This window comes from Ambystoma mexicanum, chromosome 11, assembly GCF_040938575.1.
Source record: "Ambystoma mexicanum isolate Mex_15411 chromosome 11, UKY_AmexF1_1, whole genome shotgun sequence".
NCBI classification, from domain to species: domain Eukaryota; kingdom Metazoa; phylum Chordata; class Amphibia; order Caudata; family Ambystomatidae; genus Ambystoma; species Ambystoma mexicanum.
The window spans coordinates 1,238,454,003-1,238,474,831 of record NC_090934.1 but is presented as its reverse complement, the minus strand read 5'-3'; the positions used below and the strand labels follow the sequence as shown (position 1 = coordinate 1,238,474,831).

Here is a 20,829-nt window from a genome sequence, read left to right as displayed (position 1 = left end):
TGGCCATCCTTCGCAGGCCCACTCTGCTACGCGGCAGAGGGCTTTGTCCTGCTCGTATTCATCCTGCCAGTGGCGCTCACTTAGCTCCATGAAGTCGCTGTTCTTGAGGTCGCCTATGGAGGCCACTATGCATTCGTCCTCGAGGAATGTGGTTCCTGGGGCATTGTGGTTCAAGAGCCTAGACATGCAATCTGCTTGGGAATTCTTCCAGCCTGCTATGTGGGCTATCTCATAGATGTATTCTTGGAGTTTGGCAGTGATTCTGGCCAGTCTCGGAGTGGCGGTTTTTGTGCCTCCTGGGCTTAACATGTGTATGAGGGGTTTGTGGTCGGTGACCAGTCAAAATTTTGTACCCCAGACGTACGACCGGAAGTATTCTATGGCCCAGGCACACGCTAACATCTCCTTTTCTACTGTGGAGTAGTTCTTCTCTGATGCTGACAGGGCCTTTGAGAGACGAACGCTACAATGTTCTCAGAGTCACCCCTGTTTTGGGTTATGGTGGCGCCTAGGCCGTAGGCGCTGGCATTGGTCGTGATGCATGTCTCCCATTCTGCGTTGAAGGGTTTTAAGTAGGGTGCATGGAGGATCCTCCTTTTGATTTCCTTGAATGATCCGTCCTGCTGTGGCCCCCATGTGTAGCTCGCACCTTTCTTGAGGAGTTTCCTCATGGGGGACGTGGTTTCTGAGAATCTCGGAACAAATTTTGCGTAGTATTCCCCAAGGCCCAGAAAGGAGCGGAGTTTGTCTTTAGACACTGGGGCCGTGGCGTCAGTTATGGCTTCCAGGAGTTTCTTTTTGGGATCACTCCCTCCTTCGAGATGTGATAGCTGAGGTATTCGACTTCGCCCACGCCGAATACGCATTTCTCGTGGCGCAGGTGGACACCAGCTTCCTGCAGTCTGCTCAATACTGCGGCGAGTGCTTTGTCGTGGGTCTCAGAGTTCTTTGCGTACACAAGTATGTCGTCCTGAAAGTAGGAGACGTTCATGATTCCATTCAACAGGGAACTCATTCTCTGGAAAGCGGATGCCGCTGAGGACAAACTGAACGGCATTCTGGTATAGTGGAACGTGCCGAACGGAGTGATGAACGCCGTGAGTGGGCACGAGGATTTGTGCAGGCTGATTTAGTGGTATGCGTTGCGCTTGTCCAGCTTCGAGAGCCCCCAGGAGGCTATCCCCAGCCATGGTGTTACACTCTGGTGTGTGTGTTGAGTGTGCAGGCCTGGGAGCCTGCTGACTCCAATCTTCAGGAGGAGCGTGGGGGCAGTCCTCTCGCTGCACTCTCCAGCCCGCTTTCCTTCGCTGCGCGTCACTCGTGCTTCGCGGGCCCGATATCTCGCGAGACCGCCTTCCCGCGAGATCTCGCGCCCAGAAGTCCCCACAGCATTCATCAAATTTAAATCTCCCGATTTTCCTGACTTAATCTTCCTCTAAGGTGTGTTAGAATGTTGGCGTGTATGTTTGTAGGGCCGCCCTTCAAATGGGAAAAAACTAAACTGCGAGTTCCAGCATGCAATTGCAGCAATACGCAGGACTGGCTCGAGGTTTCACACATGGAACTGGGAAACGTGGCAGGGAGGTGGTTAGTTTCAAGGTTTTCATTATATATTTACCCCTTCTTACAGCTTTGATTATGGATATCGTCCGTTCCCAAACATCCAACTGTGCATTACAGCGTGAATGCATCACTGACACTCCAATTACTCGAATTCTTGTTGCAGCCCTGATTTCGTTTGAGGCATTTTCTTCTAGACTTGGTTAACACATTTGGATGTTGCCATTAAACTCGCGTAGCAAACAAAATAAGGGTGTTTGTGGTTATTTTGCGTTGGTCTGCGTCAGCATCTTTCAAATCATTTAGTATTGAGCAAAGAGGGGGATGTGGCTGACATCCCAAGCGCTCTTGGTACTTCAGGCATAAAACGTTATGACTGCGCATGGGCGGGTCGCGTCCAGCGGTTTTTCATTTCATGGCCAGGCTTTGGTCCCGTAGATATGAATGCTCGTGTGGCAAAGACCGCTACACGGAGGGGCCTCCTATTAAAACACTAGAGAGCCATCCTGATCCTAAAATGGCTTCCATCTAAGACCTTGTCACGCCTATGCGCACTAGAGGTGCGCAAAGTTTGGATTGGCTAATCTGCCCTTCACTTTGTATCTTTTCGTTCGATGTGCAGTAGTAGCGCTTGCGCGGAGTCCCCACCCGCTTTCCGTGGCACGGTTTCTGGTTGCCTCGTGCCTCTGCGCTTGCGCTGTGTGTGTCCGGCCCATGGCCGTCCCTTTGCGTTTCATCCTGCGCCTGCGCCCCTTTGCATCCTCAGCACCTCGCTCTGTCCTACGGCGCCTGCGCTTCACGTGCGTGAGTGCACCGCCCCCTTACTCCGGAGGGTTGGCTGGAGGTGGCGCGAGGCTCCTCAGGTTGCTTGATGTTCAGGATGGAGTGACTGCGAGCTGAGCTCGGTTAGAGGGAGAGCTGAGGCCCGGTGTGATGGCGGCGGTGCGGGGGCTGCTTCACCTTCTGCTTCTTCTGGGCCAGGACCTTGCGACCGCCGCAAGGAGCAGCCAACATACACCAGGTAAGGACCCGGGGCGTGAGAGCGATTGGGCGGCGCGGGGGAAATGTGGACACCCAGACAAGGTAAAGATCAGGGGAGGGGGGTGTTTGCGACAGCTGCGGTTCCTAGGGCTCGGTTGGTTCAGAGGGGGCTGGCGGAGACCCCCTCTCTGCATTTTGCAGAGGAGAGCTCTGAGCCGCAGCGTTATGTTGGCGTCTGGAGACTAAGATTTTTCCGAGAGTGGAGATTTAAGGCTGCGGGAGGTCGAATTAAAGAGGTTGGGAGAACTGAGATTGGGTTACGCTTGGGCCCTTTGGTAGACGTAGTGGAAAAGAAGCTGGGGGCGTACTATTCTGGCAATGGGGAAGGCTGGTCACGGGCGATAACACTAGTGCTGGCTGGGGTCCCTGGTGTCTTCGTGGTGGTGAGGCGCTTGTTACTCTGAGAATGCTTTCTTACATGGGGTAGGGAAACTAAGAATTGTATCTGTGCAGGCTCCGGGTCACAGATTTGTCAAGGAGGAAAATCGGGAACCGTTTTATTGGGTGGGGGTGGGGGGCGGTTAAAGCATCTGCAGTTGCAGTGGTAATGCCCCTGGGGTACCTAGGATTTTAGTAGGGACGTGGGTAGCTCAGGCGTGGAGTATTGTGGGGTGGCTGTGGTTCCTAGGATTGTGCTGTGAAGCTGAGGACCCTAAAATTGTATCTGTAGTTTGTGCTTGGGTACCAATAACATTGTGCTGACAGTTGACACGCACGTATGACCATGGATTGCAGCGGTTGGTGTGAAGTGTTAAAGAGGATTGAGCAATCTAGGATTGTGTTGGTAGTTGCAGCTGATTCTATGGTGGTGAAAGGGGGTTGATCTGGGCTGTTTCCAGTCGTGTGGTGGTGGGGGGGTGGTAATAGCTGGTTGTTGAGCAACTGTATGATGTAGGTGTTGGGCAACCTAGATGTGTGGGCACAACCGCTCTCGCTGTTTTGTGGTGGCATCAGTGTGAGTGGGCAGCTTGGGCACTTTGGTGATGAGGTTAAGCGAGTGAACATTGGACTACAGAGGAAGCCGGTGTGTCAAAAGCATTGTGATGGGACGGATGACTGAACATCCCTAACGCTATGATGGTAGAGAGCTGTCGCGCATCTCCTGAATGGTGGGTAGATAGGTACTTTTTGGATTGCAAGGGTGGTAGTTTTCTGGGAATCATAATGGAAGTGCTATGTTTGCATCCATGGCATTGTTTAATTTGTTAGGGTGTCCTTGGGTCAGAACTGGATCCTCTGTGGGTTTTAAAGTGTTATTCTTTCTGCCTCTTCCTCCCTCCACACTGCAAGTTTAGACCGAAGGTTCTCCCGGGGCCTTTAACAAGGTCTGCGTGGATCCTCATTCTCTTGATATATTAATAGTTCTCACCGGGTGGGCGGCGTTTCTGTTTATTTCACTTGTGGAAACCACTCCGTCACACAAGAACCTACACGGAGTGGGGCAACTGGCGTCGCATGTCGATTTCCATTGCTAAATGTATTACTATTTGAAAACGTTGCATTGAAAGCGATTGTTGGACCGGTCCAATCGGCGCTTGTGCTGAATGCTTCTTGTGTGACCGCAGGCACACCTTTTCCAGGGTTTGTCCAGATGTCAAGTTTGGTCTGGTCTTTGATTTCTGCAGCCGCTTTTTTGACTGCCTTAGTTAATTAAAGCAATACAGCATCTCTTCTGCCCCTATATCGGAAATATTGCTTGTGGCCAAGGCATACCCGAGGCTTTCGAATAGAGGAAGATATTGGAATCCGTTTTAGGCTTGGGCAAGCTCCTGCTTTTTAGTCGCTATATCCAAGCCTGAAATTCACCCCCAAAGTACTGTGCAGTAGCTCCCCCAGATCATGTTAGCAAGATGGTCGCTGCTGGATTCCAGGTTCCCACATTGGATTGACAGGCTTTATTAATCGCCGCCTTGCGTTCATCCGTGATCTGGCTTCGTAAATGGCATTTTTGCGATCGCTCCGCTCTTTTCCGACAGTGCTATGCAGGGCTGGAAACTCGGGTCCTTCGTCATATGATGGGATATGGCTGAGAGCTGGGCACAAAGCACGCCGTGGCGCCGCAGAGTGGGGGCGTTGACAACTTGGAAGGCATGCATGTTTGCCTCTTTGTTAGTTTAATCAAATAACGAAGATGCATTCCCCTTGCTTGCCGCCGCCCCCACCCCTTTCAGTGCTCTGGGGCTGCCTGGTATGCGGATCATCTCGCGGAATGTATCAAGTAACTGCAGCCCCTCTACCCCCCTTCCTCGTAATACTATTTTGTTAACGCCGTATTGCACATGCGGCTGAAAGTCAACAAGCGGTTTAGCGGGAGGAGCTGTTCTCTGCACCCTTGGACCGTAGTGCAGTATTTTACCCGGCCTCTTCCTGTGCGTGTGGTACACTTTTGGGACAATAGCCAGGTAGATGCTCAAGCCAGAGACCGGTGGGACTGCACCTCCTGCCGAATCGCCCTCTCTCGCTGCATGTATGGATTGTATGACTTGCGGCCCATCGCAATTCAAAGGGGAGGGGCTCCGTGATCCGATTTACTCCTCGTCTTCTCTGTGGCTTCGGAACCGTCTGGTGGTTTCTTGTGTTGCTGCTTTTGCGTTCCGTGCATTGTTAGACGGGAGCCCCGTTTGATGATGTGCGTCCCCTGACATCTCTTGTCTGGAGCCCAGGGGGGTCTTCTGGTCGGGAGGGGGGCGCTGTTTTTTTCACTGTGAGGGCGAGACTCAGCAATGCAAGACCAGTCAGTGATGGATTGCCTTGTAAAATCCGTGAGAAGGCAAAGCATTGTGCAGGGAGCAGCAATTCACATCACAAAAGCACTGACCTCGTGAGCGTAAACCAAGAGCTGGATCTGCGGCGTAGGGCTGCATGGTTTTATGAGCCTTGACTAATGGGGATGATCAATAGCAATGCAATATGTATATATGCTCGCTGTAGAAATGATTTGGATGCCAGAATTCTCCCTTGTTACAATGAGGCATAGCACAATACAAGAAATCCTATACGATGACATAGCGCACAACAGTGGCAGTTAATTAAGATTGGAACCATTTTAGCAAACGCTTCCATGGCAAAGCACTATGTTTATCTCTGCCCAAACCAATAGATAACACAAGCTTGTTTTTTTTGTTTGTGGAAACGCTGTTTGGCCGCATATTTAGTACAAATATATACATCCAGTGTTGGTCAACACAAAGCATCCAGCAGTCTTCCTAGGGTGTTATTGCTAACCATCAATTTTTGCAGTGTCCCTTTTGCTTATTCGGGAACTCATGCTCCTGTAATGCGTAATTTGACAGCAAGGAGCCATTACTTTTGCACTGCAACGTAAACGGCTCCCCAGCGCCACATTTTCATCATTTGCACGGCAGAGTGCAAAGGTTCAGGGCAAAAGGCGGCATACACATGTGTATGTCGTCTTGCATAATGCCGTGCAAAGTGAGTAAACTCTGCCTACCTCACAGGGTTTACTTCTGAGCACCGCTTGCCATGCTTGCAGCCCTAGCAATTGAACTATCGGGCAGGGTTCAATTGCAATTGTGCACGCTGCCTGCCTTGCAAGCATGGCAGGCAGCATGTACAATGGATCCCTATGGGGTCCCCCAGCTTTATGCTAGTGCATAAAGCTGGTAGACCCCATAGGGATCTCTTGTATTTGCACACCCATGAAAAAGCATGCCGGTGCAAATGCTGGAGCATTTGTATGGTGGAAAGGACGGGAGGTAGCGGAAACGCAAGCTGCATTCTGCACCTGCTTTCTGCCATACAAATTAATGAAAATGGGGGACGTAACCTTACTGGAAGGGCTAAACGCTTTTAGGCCTTCCATTATGTTATGCTCCCCACAGAACATGAGCCCTTAAATCTTCCAAAAATACCACCCCATACATTCTGTGTTTCTCCCAGCCTTTACGGCTCTGCAATGAGGAAGCACAGACCCAGTCCCCATTGTAGTGTTATGTCCCACTGATCGACTGCATATCAGCTGCCATACTTGCGCCTTTTAACATTGGCCAGTCCGGGGTCACGAAGATTTCAGTGGTAAATCTTTGAATTTGGCAACCTTGACTAAACTGTTGCTTTGCTGGTGCTCTGGTTCTACCAATAGTGGTCTTGCCCAGCTCCTCCCTTTCTTCTGTTTCACACTTCTCCGCCCTGTTATGCGCCGGCCCTTCTATTGTCTTCCTATGGTGGCAGTGCACAGAGGAAACAAAAATGAGTTGTGGCACCTAGTGGGGGAATGTTCAGTAAAGGATAGAACAGGGTTCGGAGGAAATATTCTGACATAGCGAAGAAAGTAAGCAAAGGATAGAGGCATGTAAGCAACACATGCAGCATGGCAGAGACGGCTTGTTGGATAGTGATGTACATGGGCACAGTGCAAACGAGGTTAAGGAAGAGGAGTGCATTGAATGTTAGAGCTTACTGCCATTGATATGGCATCAAAGCGCTGTGGTGCATCAACACCCTTCAAGAGTCAGTCTGTGGCAAACATGAAAATAAAAGAGCATTGTATATGAATGGTCATTAGAATTTAGTGACTATTCCACTACAAGCAGAGATGACGAGTTAAAAACACTGTAAAAATCATGCAGTGCAGAGTTGACTCAATGTCAGTTACTGACAGCTGGACCGATTTTTAGTGGGTGTTCTATGGTGTGCAGCAAAAGAGGTGGGACTGGGTATTATGGTCTATCAACCCCCAGGGTAACTAGCTACAGTTGAATGCTCTGCCATACTTGCATGCAGAGGATATGCATGCTGAATAACATGCATAATTGTCAGATATGTCAATGATACATTCAACACATATCCTCTTGTCTGTACCATCTTGTTATTCCATTACAGATGTTTCATAGTGGATACAAACATGATGTTGGTACTACATAGACATCTATAGAGGAAAATACTACTTCGTCCTCCACAACATCACCAATCTCCAAGACACCCGGTGCTCTAGAGAAAAAACACCACACCTACCTATACCACTTAATATCGATTCCCAGCCCCGGAGCAGTTCTGTGTCTGACCTTGGGCTAGTGGGAATTCTAGTGAGGTATTCTGCTCCTGTTGAGACCCTGCAACCGCCCTTGCACCACCACAAACCTAATGCTAAACCACAAAAACAAACTGAGCAAGCAGGATTCAGAAAGGAGGCAGACAACGTTTGAAGCAAAGCGGGGGACAGGGGGTGGGAGGGTTGGCGTGCGAAGGATAGAGCTGGGTATGAATGAACTAACCGTAGGGTTTCATAGGTTACAGCGAGGCACCACAAGTTGGAGAGAGAGAACAGGGCACATGGTGGAAGCTAAGGGTGTGTGTTTACAGAGGATGGAGCACATTAGAGTAATGAGTCCTTCTGCAAGATATCTTTTCCCTGAGACCAGCTGCTTGTGCTTCGGGATATATAATTCACAATTCTCTACGTTTCTGTAAACAAACGTATGTTATTTTGATCACATAACAAGCATACTTTTTGCTGTAAAATGCACACCTGGTGTCTTCCCTAACGCTTTTCTCCCTTTTTAAAAGTGGATAATCTGCTTTGAAAGCTTAAGAGGCAGTGTAGTGCGCAGCTGGAATATTACTTAATCCTTGAGGTAAAGTGCTGCACAGTTCGAGGCATACATAGCATATCCGGTGTAGGCTTATGTGTTTCTGTCGGAGCAAATTCTAAGTCATAGTTTACGTACATTACCAAAGTGTACGCCCTTGTCCAAATCCATGATTTTTGTAAATTACTCTTGTTGGTGTGTTGTGGGAGGTGTGGACCATATCTATTTACTTCTTACGAAGTCATGCTTTGCCACACAATTCTTGTCTGTATTCACAGGCACCTAGTGCGTGCAGAATGTGTTCTTATAGTGCAAAGGGACTTAAAACTGAAGGGCATTTCTCTCAGAACATCTGAGTTTACCTTACAGATATTACAGAATCCTCTCTTCTATGTGCTGGGGGGCCAGCTTGTCTTTCTCCTCTAACACAGGAACTTTTCTGCACATACTGTTTTTCGAAGGAGTCCAATTGAACACTTAGGATCTTTATAAGTAGTGTGGTAACAGTAAAACATGCAGAGTTTCTGTATTCTACGGGTTTTACTGCCCCACACTACGGTTTGGAAAGCATTTCTCTTCAGCTAAGCACCTCCATGCAAATGTATTAACTGATCTATTATAATTTCCCAAATGGCGTCCTATAAAACTCCAAAATGGGGAATAACTATAGGGAGTCCTATAAAACTTAAAAATTAAGGTTCTGCGTGACTCTAAATTGGGCAGGTCATTCCCCTTACAGCAAGCAGTAAAGGTATTTGAGCCAAACTTGAAATGATGCATAAAGCGTTATGTTGAAAATTACCCAACAGTAATGCAATGTGTTACAATCCATCTGTTTTTGTTAGAAATATTACATTGTTTCCTGAAAAATCACTGTCTGCTGTGGAATTAATTTGCTGTTAGTAAGTTCAGGCACTACCTACCTCCTTTTTTGCAGCTTGTTTCCGTCTTCACCATTAATGGTCCATGTCCCAGATTATGAAGTGCTGTATTTTTGTGTTGGTTGCTTTTAAATGCAAGGGGAAGTGGACCGCTTATTGTGCTGTAAGCTGTTGCCTTGTTTGAACAATGATCCAGTGGCTCTCGGGATCGCCCTTTCTGAGGAGGGCTTTAAACTGTTAAGTTTTGAGGAACTGTGGAAGCCTGCAACCCTGCATGGGCAACTGAACTGATGTGCTGAAAAATGTTGCCTGAGGTGCCATGGTAGAGGATGACTTTAGAACTTCCTTTGATCTGCTAAAAAAAAGTTGGATGGAGGTGGCCCAGTGTGGCTGGCTGAGGCATGTGCAATTGTGCATGGCTGGCAGATCCAGAGGTTGTTTGATGCACCAAGAAAGGAGGCGTTCCTCTATGTCTGACTATTGCACCATGGAGGGCGGCGTCCTTGTAGGGCCGACTGACATGCTGAGCAATGCTGCATGATGTGCCGTGCAATGGGGCAACCATGGGGGAAGGCAACACTGCATTGCTGGTTAATATGCTTTAGAACTGCCATGGTGATTAACCATGGACCACTGTTACTCGCATTGCTGGCAGAAGTGGTGTGGAAAGTGACATACAAGTGATAGTTTCCAGCCTGCAGTTCAGACTCCCACGTCTTTTCCATAAAATGGACACCATAACCGCAATACCAGCATCCTAATGGACAACAGGGGGGCAAAATTGCTACGCTAGATCAAAAGGACTGGAACACAGATGGATCAGTCTAGCATTAAAACGCTTACAAACATGACCCCCCCCCCTCAGTAATCCCAATTCGCTCTCCTAACTCTTACTAAATGACTAATTTCTGCACCTCTAGGCATCTTCCACGGCGCTCACAGTCCACCTTTGTACATGGCAGCGATCTGCCTATAAAGAGGAACGTATCCTTCATGGAACATTGTCACTGCTCACATCGTTAGCTCTACCGACCCAACATAGCTGTCTTTCAGTTGATTTATCTTGTTCCATCCCTTCTGTGTACCGCGCATTTCAAGTATCGCTGTCACAAATGCCTTAAAATCATGCCTGCACCCAGTCTCCTGGTACTTCCAGCCTGCTGGCCTGCATGCATCAACACAGTACGATTTGCATTTTCCTCCACCATTATCTCGCCTCCCCCTTTTTGTTTGAATGAACCGTTTGCTGTAGAGCTGCCAAAATTGTAGAGGTACCCAATACAAGACCATATTAGACATTAGTTTACATGGCATGCTGCGTTACATGTTGATGAACCATGGAAGCCTGCCACCTTCCATCATGTGGGGTCGTAGGATGTAAATTAGCATGTCCGTTGAACTGGCGCACTATGGAAGGCTGCAGACCTACCTGGCTATCCTTTCTCTAGTGCCAGAGACTACCTCTTTTGCTTACTTTACACAGACCCTAGGGGGGAAAGGGCTTCCAACCATTTAAAACGTCAGTCTCTTTTACATCTTACCAGTAAAACCCCATATTGGTTAAACCTGTATGTTGCGTATTTGCCATCTGTCCCTCAAAACATCACTTGTCACCCCCCAAGCTCTTTCTTCAATAGAGCTCTCTGGATTGCTGCAGGCTCCAATGTAAAGTAAAGCTCAGCAGCACGAGCTCCTATTTTATCATGAGGAAAGCAGGTAATCAGACGCGAAAGGAAACATCTGAGGGAGTTTTCTCCTTTATCTCCATTGCATACACCTCTCTTCCCCCGCCCCACATCTTGTCCACCCTCAATCGCTTCCATTTCTTGGTTTCATCCCTTTAAACAATGCTAGTTTAACAGTATACATTTCACGAAGAGCAAGGGCTTAATTATATATGACAGTAGAAAAGTACACTTATGATGCTAGTAATTTCTATGAGACTCTGGGTATTGATAACTGAACTCCAGGATTGAAATACAGATTTGATGAGCAGGAACTAAAAGCAGCTTCTGTGTATCCAGCATTACCCAATAAGCAGGCCCTCATTGAAATTCTTTGTTGATAGCATAAGGGTTCCGCCGACATGAATGGTAAAGGGACTTTTTAGATTCTCAGCGCATAGGAGGATATTTCTTATGATTTGCTTGAACATGTTACCAAAACGGGCAACAATTGAGGGGTAACCAGGAGAGTGCGCTTGGTATCAGCGAAGATATATTTCATTTTCTGCTGAGTGAATCATCTATTTTGTGTGACCATTGGAAGGCAATAGATCTGGAATCATTTCATTAAAAATGAAGTCTGGGCCAACAGGGAAACAATGTGTTTATTCATTCACGAATCTGAATGACACAGATTTTGTTTCCGATGTCTGCGAGTTTGTAAAAGTCGCTTTAAAAAGATATAATTTTTTTTTTTTAAAGATTTGTATTTGTTTTTTTAAATGGTGTTTGTTTTTGATTGCTCATGTCGATTGTATGGTATATTGTAATAATAGATAATGTCCATTGCCGAATAAAAGCGATTACTTGCATACCGCCCAGTGATGGGGGAAACCCTGTGCGTGTTAGATATATAACCACCAATTGTGAGGATAAACCATCAGTATATAAAACAAATGTTATCTATTCTAATAAACTCTCTTCGAACTGTATCGCAAGTCTTCGTTTCCTTTAGAACACAAACCCTAATGGAAGAGAATATATTCACCTTGATTTTAGAGATCAGGTCTCATAGTTCGCTCCAAGGTTAATCCATAACAGCAAGCTATGCATATTATTGAAGTGGAACATTTGGATAGTATATGCAGATGGCCAATGCATGCTTCCCCTAGCCGGAGGGACTCTAGACACTAGCTTGTTTTATGTTATGGTATTGTGATTTTATACCACTCACTGCTGCAATTTTCATGGTCTCCAGGTGCTCTAGCAGATCTGAAAAGAAGGGGTGCGGGGGGGGGGGTGTTGCGAGGGGTTAGTGGGATTGAGATGGAAAAGCACAAGAGAGCTTTGATGTGCTGTGGGTAGCTTCAGTTCAGGAAAAAAACGGTCGCTGCGTGCTGGTTTATTTTTATTTGCAAAATCTCCATGTAGCCTAGCGAAAACAAGTGAAGCCAGGAATTCTTTCTTGCAGTAACGTTTATGTGGTTGAAATTAAAAAAGCAATTTGTGCATATTTCAAGGAAATGACATGGAACCGCATACACTTTTGATAAGTTAATGGGTGTGCCCCATTAAAGTATGTATATTACATTCAGTATTACCACAGACCAGTAAGCTAAACTATAAATAGAAATGCCACTTGTCCACCTACAGCCAGCGAACATACTGTCACTTTGGCTCAAAGGGCAGAAGGATGGAACTGCGCCGGGTAGTGAAATGGGAGGGACGTCTGCAGTGCATTGGGTAAGCAATTCGGGCCAGCCTCTTATCGTAGGCACTAGGTGCTGACCCTAAATACAAACCTTTAAAAATCGGTCGGTTAAAAAATCGGTCATTTTTATCATATTCACTCGTGTGAATTTTAAGGGGCTAAACGGGAGTTAATGTGCCAGTGGACATTTCATTTTTAGGCCGTGGTGTGGTATCTGGCTAATTGATATGCTGTTGCTTGTGAATTTAGTGAAAACATAGTTTGATATGGAGAATAATTTAATCCTGAGGAAATGTGGAATACATCTATTGATGCTGTTGGGTCTGATAACTGGCAAATGTATAGAGCTCCCAGGTCTGCTGCCTTCGAAAGTTCATGTCTTCTCCAGTGTGGAGGAGATGGCTAAAAATTGCCAAATCTGCTATGCAGATTCATAGTTTGTCTAGCTTTCAAGTGATCTTTTAAAACAACTTGGAATGCTGATGCCGGCCTAAAATGAACATGTTTCCAGAGGTAGGGTGCCAGCTTGGAAGTGGTCATAGTGATTGCTGCCCAAAACATATTGGGGAGGGGGGGTGGATCTATGTTGACTAGTTTTTAAAATATTTAGTGGCTGAATTTGAACTACCTAGATTCCCAGTCTGCTAGCACAAGTAATCCGTCTAGTACACAATGCCTGGCGGCAAATCTGAGATGTTAGCATATTCAAAAGAAAGGCTCACAACCCAATCTCATCATCGCTGTTACAAAAGGAATATGGAGTAGTGCTGAAATAATGAACCCTCACAGTAGTGACATACGCAGTATAACAGATATAACTTTAATAAACACATCGATACACCAGAAAATCATTTGATAATGTGTTAAACATTAATACAGAACACATACCCTTTCAATTTCAAACCCTATTGCACATAAAGTGAGATACACATGTATTCTCCCTAAGATGCACAATCGTCACACAAATATTCTTGGAACCAGAGTGGGGACCTATCGGTCAAAATTCCTTTATACTCTTATCAATAACCACTCTCCTATTCCTGCCGTACATGTTTCTGTCCATAAGGCGTTTATCTGCCGGACATTCATCAGGGGCTACACCAATTTGTGAATGTCGTGAACCTGATAATCCATAAAAAGATTCACGATCTGCACATGTGAGATGCTTCCAGGTATTGCCTACGAGGATCGAGATCTTCTTTTCCACTGGTCTATTTTATCTTTGTTTTACACCTCTAGCAATGTCACACGTGTGTGTGTGTGTGTGTGTTTATATATTAGTATCAATACAAATATAGCATACATATATAGCAAGTGTACCTGGATCATTTGCCCATGGTCCCCAATGAATGTTAAGAATGACACCCTTATTTGTCTGTGTGCTTCTGATAAATCAGCATATTGCTACTCTGTAACAAAGGGGACACACAAATACCCTCCATTAGTGGAGCAAACTCAAAATATAAACTGCTCAAGGTTTACCTATAGCTGTATGTCCAAAACTACACCGTGCATCTGTACTAGAATTCTTCTTCCCAAGGAGCCCACATCAGATAATGTATCATTGCAAACTTATGTTGCCTACACTTTGAGACATAATAAGACACACCCCGGATTACTTCCTCTTGACATCTGAACTTTTGTGAACAATAGTTTAACAGAATCGCCCCACAAACCAGACTTTTCTTAGTTCAAACTGATTCCCTAGTCATCAGTTTTCTTGTGCCCTTGCTTCCAAATGGCATTTGGGGTTGTGCCATACCGAATTGACCTCCACTCTATATAATCGATGTCCCTCAACGTGGTGATGTTCCGTTGCACATGCGCTGACGTGATCAGATCTTCAATGCGGTGCCGTTCTACTACTGTCACTGGTGGTTCCTTGGTTAGAACTGTTTATCCAGTCTTAAGGCCCCTTACACTCATAAGTGTCCGTCAAAGATACTTTAAAGATGCTGGAATGTACAGCCCAATTGGGTTTACCCTGAGACCTTACAGAGGGATATATGGTATGACCCATCATGCATTGGGGCAAGCTGTCACCAGTGGTGCTGCTGATAAACGCCCCTGTCTTCCACCATACCTGGTCCCGATAGATCCTTGTGATCGCAACTTTGGGGCAAAAGCCTGCTGCATGTATTCTAACCGTCCACATTGTTTGTCCTGCCCCATCGGTCCACCTCCCTTGCTACATGTTACACATTGTTTCTCCTGGATGGGACCCTTTAACACAGAAGCTGTGGGTAACATGGTCCTATGTAACATTGAGCCACTCCACATTTTCTTGGCTCTTCCAGGTTTCTGGTTTTCATTATTTTCAGTGTGTTATAGATGACTACATTCTTCTATGACAAGATAACAAGGTAACCAAGCACCACACTTCCACTTTGCTTTCCAGAATGGTGTAATTTCTTTAAAGAAAAATAAATAATTTGACTGCTTGGCACACCTTTCCTGCCAGAAGAGCATAGCTAAATTGACATCTGATTCCATGACGAAAATGGTGCATGTTTCAACTGCCATTTCACTTTATCGCCTGTGACGAGATGCGACTAGGTCTGTATGATTGGGGTATTTCTTTCTTTTAGTTCTGTGAATAGAGTGGATCTGAATGTTTTAAACATGGTAACTGTGTCTACTGTATCTGTAATATTGAACATATTCCCTACTAGCCTGGCTAAGTATGCCCTAGAAGTCCTGGCCGTACTCGCTTATTTTGCACCGAATGAGAAAGTCTGTCAAAGGCTTGCATTCCCCAGTAAGACATGAGGAGGAAACTTAGAGGCATGTCCGATTTCTCGATTGAAATTGGGGCTTTGAGCGAGACTGCTGCTTCTACGCTGTCCTCCTTTTTAATTCATTCTCCACTTTAGTTGCAAAGGAAAAATGCTGGTTTGGGTGGCATTAAAGCGCCACCTGTAAGATGAATTGCATTGGACGACAGATGGGGAGAAATGGCATACGTGGAGGACACAAAGCTTGGAGGTGTAGTTTATTTGCCCATTTATTGACTGCCCATCCAGTTCCTGCTCCCTGCCCCAAAATACCTCCTCATGGGAACTTTCAGCTCGCTTTATTCAAACCTTACATCCAAAGTGCCTTCCAGTGTTTTTTCAAAGTAGTCTTCTGGGAGTTCATTACTTAATGGGAGTTGGAAACGCTCTACAGGTGTAATAAGAATGTCTTAACCAGATCTTGCTTCATCCACTCTATTTATAAGCACTATGCGTGTCCTTCACTGCAGTCCCGTTAAAACGAGTATTGGAAAAGCCAACAGGTTTGCCTTGTATACAAGTGTAAGCCATTTGTCGGCTATACTACTACGATTACCATGTCGCACCATTTTCCGCCTGCTACCATTGATAGCCAGCAGCAGTTCCTGGCAAGTGCCTATCCGATGCCTGCACAAAAGCCCCAACTGTTGCCATTGCCAGTGCTCGCTTTCCTGTTAAAGTGGAAACCTACTTTAATCAATGTGCAAACAAAACTCACAAGCCTGATACTAGCCTGAGGAGAATTTCAGCACGTACACATATATAGTTTTAACATCTGAGCGTTGTCGGGCATATTTGACCCACTTCTTTGGGAAGTGATCACATTGGAGGATCTTATCCCACCCTGCCAAAAGCATCACAGATAATGTAACACTGAAAGAAATTGCTGTCTATGCAAGGCTACCATTTTCATAAGATATGTACTCTTCCAGTGTATAAAGGTAATGGGTATCCTGTGTTATATCGCAGCAGTGTGAGGAATATTACATGACTCTGACCAGTTCTTGGTAACCCACAACCATTCATAATTTGTGGTTTTACCAGGTCCATAAGATCTCTTTTTTTTTTTAGTGGAAATGGAAGCCTAGACCAAAACCCTTAGAAATTCTCAGTGTGGCCGGAATCCTCTGTGCAGTCGTCATTGGTGTAGGATTAGTCGATGAAGAAAAACTCTGCCCCCAGGTCCTAAATTCCATTACAGCATTTAATTGTGTGTGGAACTAGCTATCGTTTTATTTTTTTAAATGTAGTCTGCCAGTTTCCAGACTATCCTCTGCCAAACGGATTAAGTGTGCTTTCTGCCTATTGTGAGAGATGACACACCATACAAAGTTCATCACCTTTCCCCGATCTTGTAGTGTGACACTGCTTTCAGGCCCACGATCCAACTATGCAAATATTTTGTGTTCTCTTTCAGATGGTACTCAAAATAGGTTATTTTTGCATGGACACACTTGTTTGTCCTGTAGCTGTTTCAGGCCTGTCTGCCATCTCGTTTGTGAGGCCTGGAAGATGTCTGAATTAGGATTTTGAATCACCTGGGCGAGACCATAACCGTACACTCATGTGTGACTATATTGCCCATCCCGAGCGGAATACAGTTTTGTAGCCCATGTTAAGGTGTCCACAGACCAAGCCGCCAGAATGTTCAGACAGTTGACCTGAGTGGAGGCCTCCTCTGCAGATGATTTCCCACCTATGAACGGGTTAGCACATCAGCTTCTGGTGGACATGTAACTCAACTATTACACAAACTTTGAGCACTCTCAAAAACATGCTCCATACTGACTAGCGCAGTTCTGTTGTCTCTGCTTCTAAGTACACTAAGCCCTCCTGTAAATTATATTTCTACATTGTCCTGGTTTCATGTTCAACGACAGGAAGGGGGTTTCCTCTCAAATGCTAATTCTCTATAGCGCAATTACTCGACCAATATGCTCTTGATACATGCCAGACGCCATCCATTTTTTGTTTTTGTTGTATTAACTGGAAAGAACCTGCTTTTGACTCCCCTTAAATGTAAGCCAATACGTCAAATATCTCAATAGGCTTCCAATCTTTTTTTCTTGTCTAGCAAATCCTGAACTGCCGGTAAAAACATAATAGACTGGCAATGGTATTCTTTAAGGATATTCAGGCCCGCAGATGGGCCACGTTTGCTCCTTTCCATATTTCCCAGAAATCGAGCAACTCTCCTTTTCTCTCTCAAAGTGAAAAGGGTCTCGGGGCTTACTGGGCTTCAGCTGTCACTTGAGAGGCTGTGTACAGCCTTGAGTAGTAGCACTAGTCCATTGCCAGTGAGGGGGGATGACCTATGTGGCTTGATGGAATTCTGTGTGACTTTTAAAGAAATATGACTGGAAAAATAGCCCTATCCTTCTGCTGTTCTAGTAAAAAGAAATTGGATGTATGTGAGAGTGATCCACCATGACCTAACCAGCGAGGTGGAAGGGCCACAAATGTAACCATCTCCTTTACTGGGCTGTCCCCCAAACATGTCCTGCGGCTGTAACTCCCATGTTGGACGAGGCTTACCCACCCATGTTGGGGGTTTATTGTTGCAAAGGGGGCTTTACCTACACTCTTTGATGTATAGCCTCAGCTGAACCCCCACAGGATCTTTAGAGGATTTGGTTTTATCCATCAGGCACACTATATTTTATCATGCGCACAACCTATATTCACCACTTGGTCCTGGCATGCAATTTTTAAGGGTTATCCCAGTGGGGGCTTCTGCTGGCTCACCTCATGATAAAGAATCGGTGGGATTCCATCTATGCTGTCCGCTAGCATGTTCAATACACTCAATAGTGTTAGTCATGGGAAGCAAAATGTAGTTTATTTAAGTACATTAGACCTATTTTGACGGCTACAAAAGGGTACCTTTCTTTGCACACGCTGCAAAGGAAAGTGATGTTGGAGAGGAAGAGGACATGGATGATGGGCTGCTTGTAACCCATTTATTTAAGATCACTAATGCACAATGATTTATTTTAGTGCTTCTCTGAAATAACTTATCACAAAAAGCCAGGTTGCCCAATTATACTTATTTTTCCCCTGCCCCCCCCTTTTTTTCTTTTTTTTTTTTGTCATCATTTCTTAGAATGGCATCAGGAGCTCTGGGAATCATTATTCAATGATCTAGCCCAAATCCATTTCAGAATGTTTTCTTTTTAATGTAGACAAATATATGAAATTGGTGCAACATCAAAACATATAAACTAACAGATGCTAAATCTAGAAAAGAAGTACAATTTCAAGACACACTTTTTCGAAGGGGCAAAGGATAGAAACAAATGGATCAGTACGATCTAAAAAACATTGATATGCACCTAAGGCTCATTGCACCATCTTCATCGGGGCTAGTTCAGTGCACATGCACACAGACATGTTCTTAATTTGGTGTTCATAGTGTGGTGTACAACACTGAACACTTTAAAAAAAAGTATGTTGTAAAATTAAAAAATGTCTGTTGCCAGATATTACATACGTCAAGAGTGGTAACCTCTTCTAAAAAGTAGCATCAATTGTTTTAGATAATCCTAATGTCATTTTGTGTTCATAAGAGATGAATATCTCTAATAGATGCAGATTGTGCCTGAAGAATCATGCTGCCATGCGTTAAATTGCACAATATTTATCTTTACCATGAACACTTAATGACCCATTAGGATAATTTAAACATTTGTTGCTGCTCTTTAGAGTAATAACCCATAATGCCTATGTCTTATTGCTCACTGTAAGAAAATATGTCCATGTCGTCAGCACAATTGTAGCCAAGTCTCCCTCTAACCCCCTTCATCCCCATGGAAGAATACTCATATTGACTTTGCTCTAAATGCTACTAAAATTAAAAACCTAGGCCTATAAAGCAGATTGATATAGGTTGCTCCCCCTGCCCACCAAAAAATCTGAAACTTGCACGCTCATACATTCATTAACACCTTCGTTCATACACACTAGTTCCTTCGCAAGAGCTTGTTCAGGGATCGGAATTAAGTTTGGATAATCTGGAGCTAAAGGCAGCTCCTCTGTATCCAGCATTGAGTGACCAGGAGCTACCATTGTGGAGCAAGTATATAACTTTGCACAAATCTAACTTTCACATAAGATGCACAATTATCACTTTGTTCATCATTTATGAACACTTATATTTTAAATGTTGTGTAACATTGTCCTAATGATTGTTCCAATTGCACATAGTTAAATACACATGGGTGTGTTTTGCATCGCTTGGCCCGTGGAACCAAAAGTAGCTCCTGGTAGTTATCAGTGTCAAGCTAGCCATGCTCTCTTAAGCTACCTGCTGGAGATGAATAACTCCCAGCTACCCCCCTCCACCCCCGTTTCAAACCCTGATGTTACATTTACTGCATCCACGTTTCGCACGTAACTTGCACCCAGACGGACAAACCAACGCAGGCCTACATACAGGCAGACATGTTTGTTCCCACTCCCACGCATCATCCAAAAAGGGAAGTGCTTCCTGGCTTCTGTACGTCTGTGGTGGGGCAAGAGCACCCCCATCTTGCAGCTCCAGGTCCTGGTAAGTGCAGAGACGCGCAGGGCTGCCTACTTTGCACCTTTTAGACCTGCAGTTCCCAAGCCTGCATTGTCATGACTTAATTCAATGGAATATATTCACATATTTTAGCCCGATTAATGTTTACAGAGAAAATCTCATATCTAGTACCCCCACCATGATTAACTTACTGCACATTAAGGGACAAGACATTTTCTGTCTTTTTAATCTGAATATTCTGTTTTTATTTAAAATAATTAGAGAAATGTAATGGTGGTCCTGTAACTTTATCTGCTGGGGCACTCACCCATAATATTCCACTTTGATGCAGGCAGCCTGTCTACAGAAAAGAAACCCCTTTCTACCTGCTGTTGTCTTACTCATGTTTACATTCACAGTACACACAAACATCCATATGTAAAAAAGCAAATCTGAATTGCTGTTTTGGGTGAATATCTTTTCCAGTATAAACATACAAATGGACTTTGGTTGTTTTAATGCACTAAAATAAAAAATATTCTCAGAATAAAGTTTGAAACTTTTTTAAAAAAACTTTTGTCTGAAACTTGCACAAAAATGCAAGTTTTGGCATCAGAGAAATATATTGACTTAACATATGACTTTCTTATTCTAGGACTAATACGTCTATAACATGTTGGACACTAGTACACTATTGGTTTCTAGCTTTGGCATGAACTGAAGAGTATTTAATGGGTTGGACTTGTTTATGAATTTTCTAAAGGCTTCGGGTTAGGTATTTTATTTCCTTTCAGAGTACTGGAACAGTAATGCCCAACTCCCTCACTATCCTCTAGGAATTGTTTCCCCTCCCTCTAAACACATTTTGTTCATTAAGAATTGGATCTTAAAATTTTAAAGCGCGGTCATGAATCTTGTGAGACTGTATGGATATGTTATTCACATGTGCAAATGTATCAATTAATACATTTGAATATATTGTGGAAAGTGGCAGGCATGCCAAAATTGGGAGGCTGTGTGGGAGAACCCAGTCAGAGCCACAGTTTTGGACCAGGGAGTCAAAAGACCCGGTGAGGGTGCATTGTGTGTGTGCGCAGATGGACTGGGTCCCCTCTCTGGTAATAAAAGGGGTACATGGAAAAGTGGAA

The 20,829-nt window shown here is 44.9% G+C and overlaps 1 protein-coding gene across 9 annotated transcripts in view; it reads left to right on the top strand.

Moving 5' to 3' along the window:
* Positions 1–2,352: 2,352 nt before the first annotated feature.
* NEO1 (neogenin 1) overlaps positions 2,353–20,829 on the top strand; it is a 1,161,518-nt gene continuing 1,143,041 nt past the window's right edge. For 5 of the 9 annotated variants that reach the window (XM_069624609.1, XM_069624607.1, XM_069624606.1 and 2 more), the window contains exon 1: positions 2,353–2,581. In XM_069624609.1, the coding sequence (XP_069480710.1) occupies positions 2,494–2,581 (88 nt within the window). In that variant the 5' untranslated portion in view covers positions 2,353–2,493. The remainder of the gene's footprint in view (positions 2,582–20,829) is intronic. The other 4 variants (XM_069624610.1, XM_069624613.1, XM_069624608.1 and 1 more) reach the window with 2 other exon arrangements.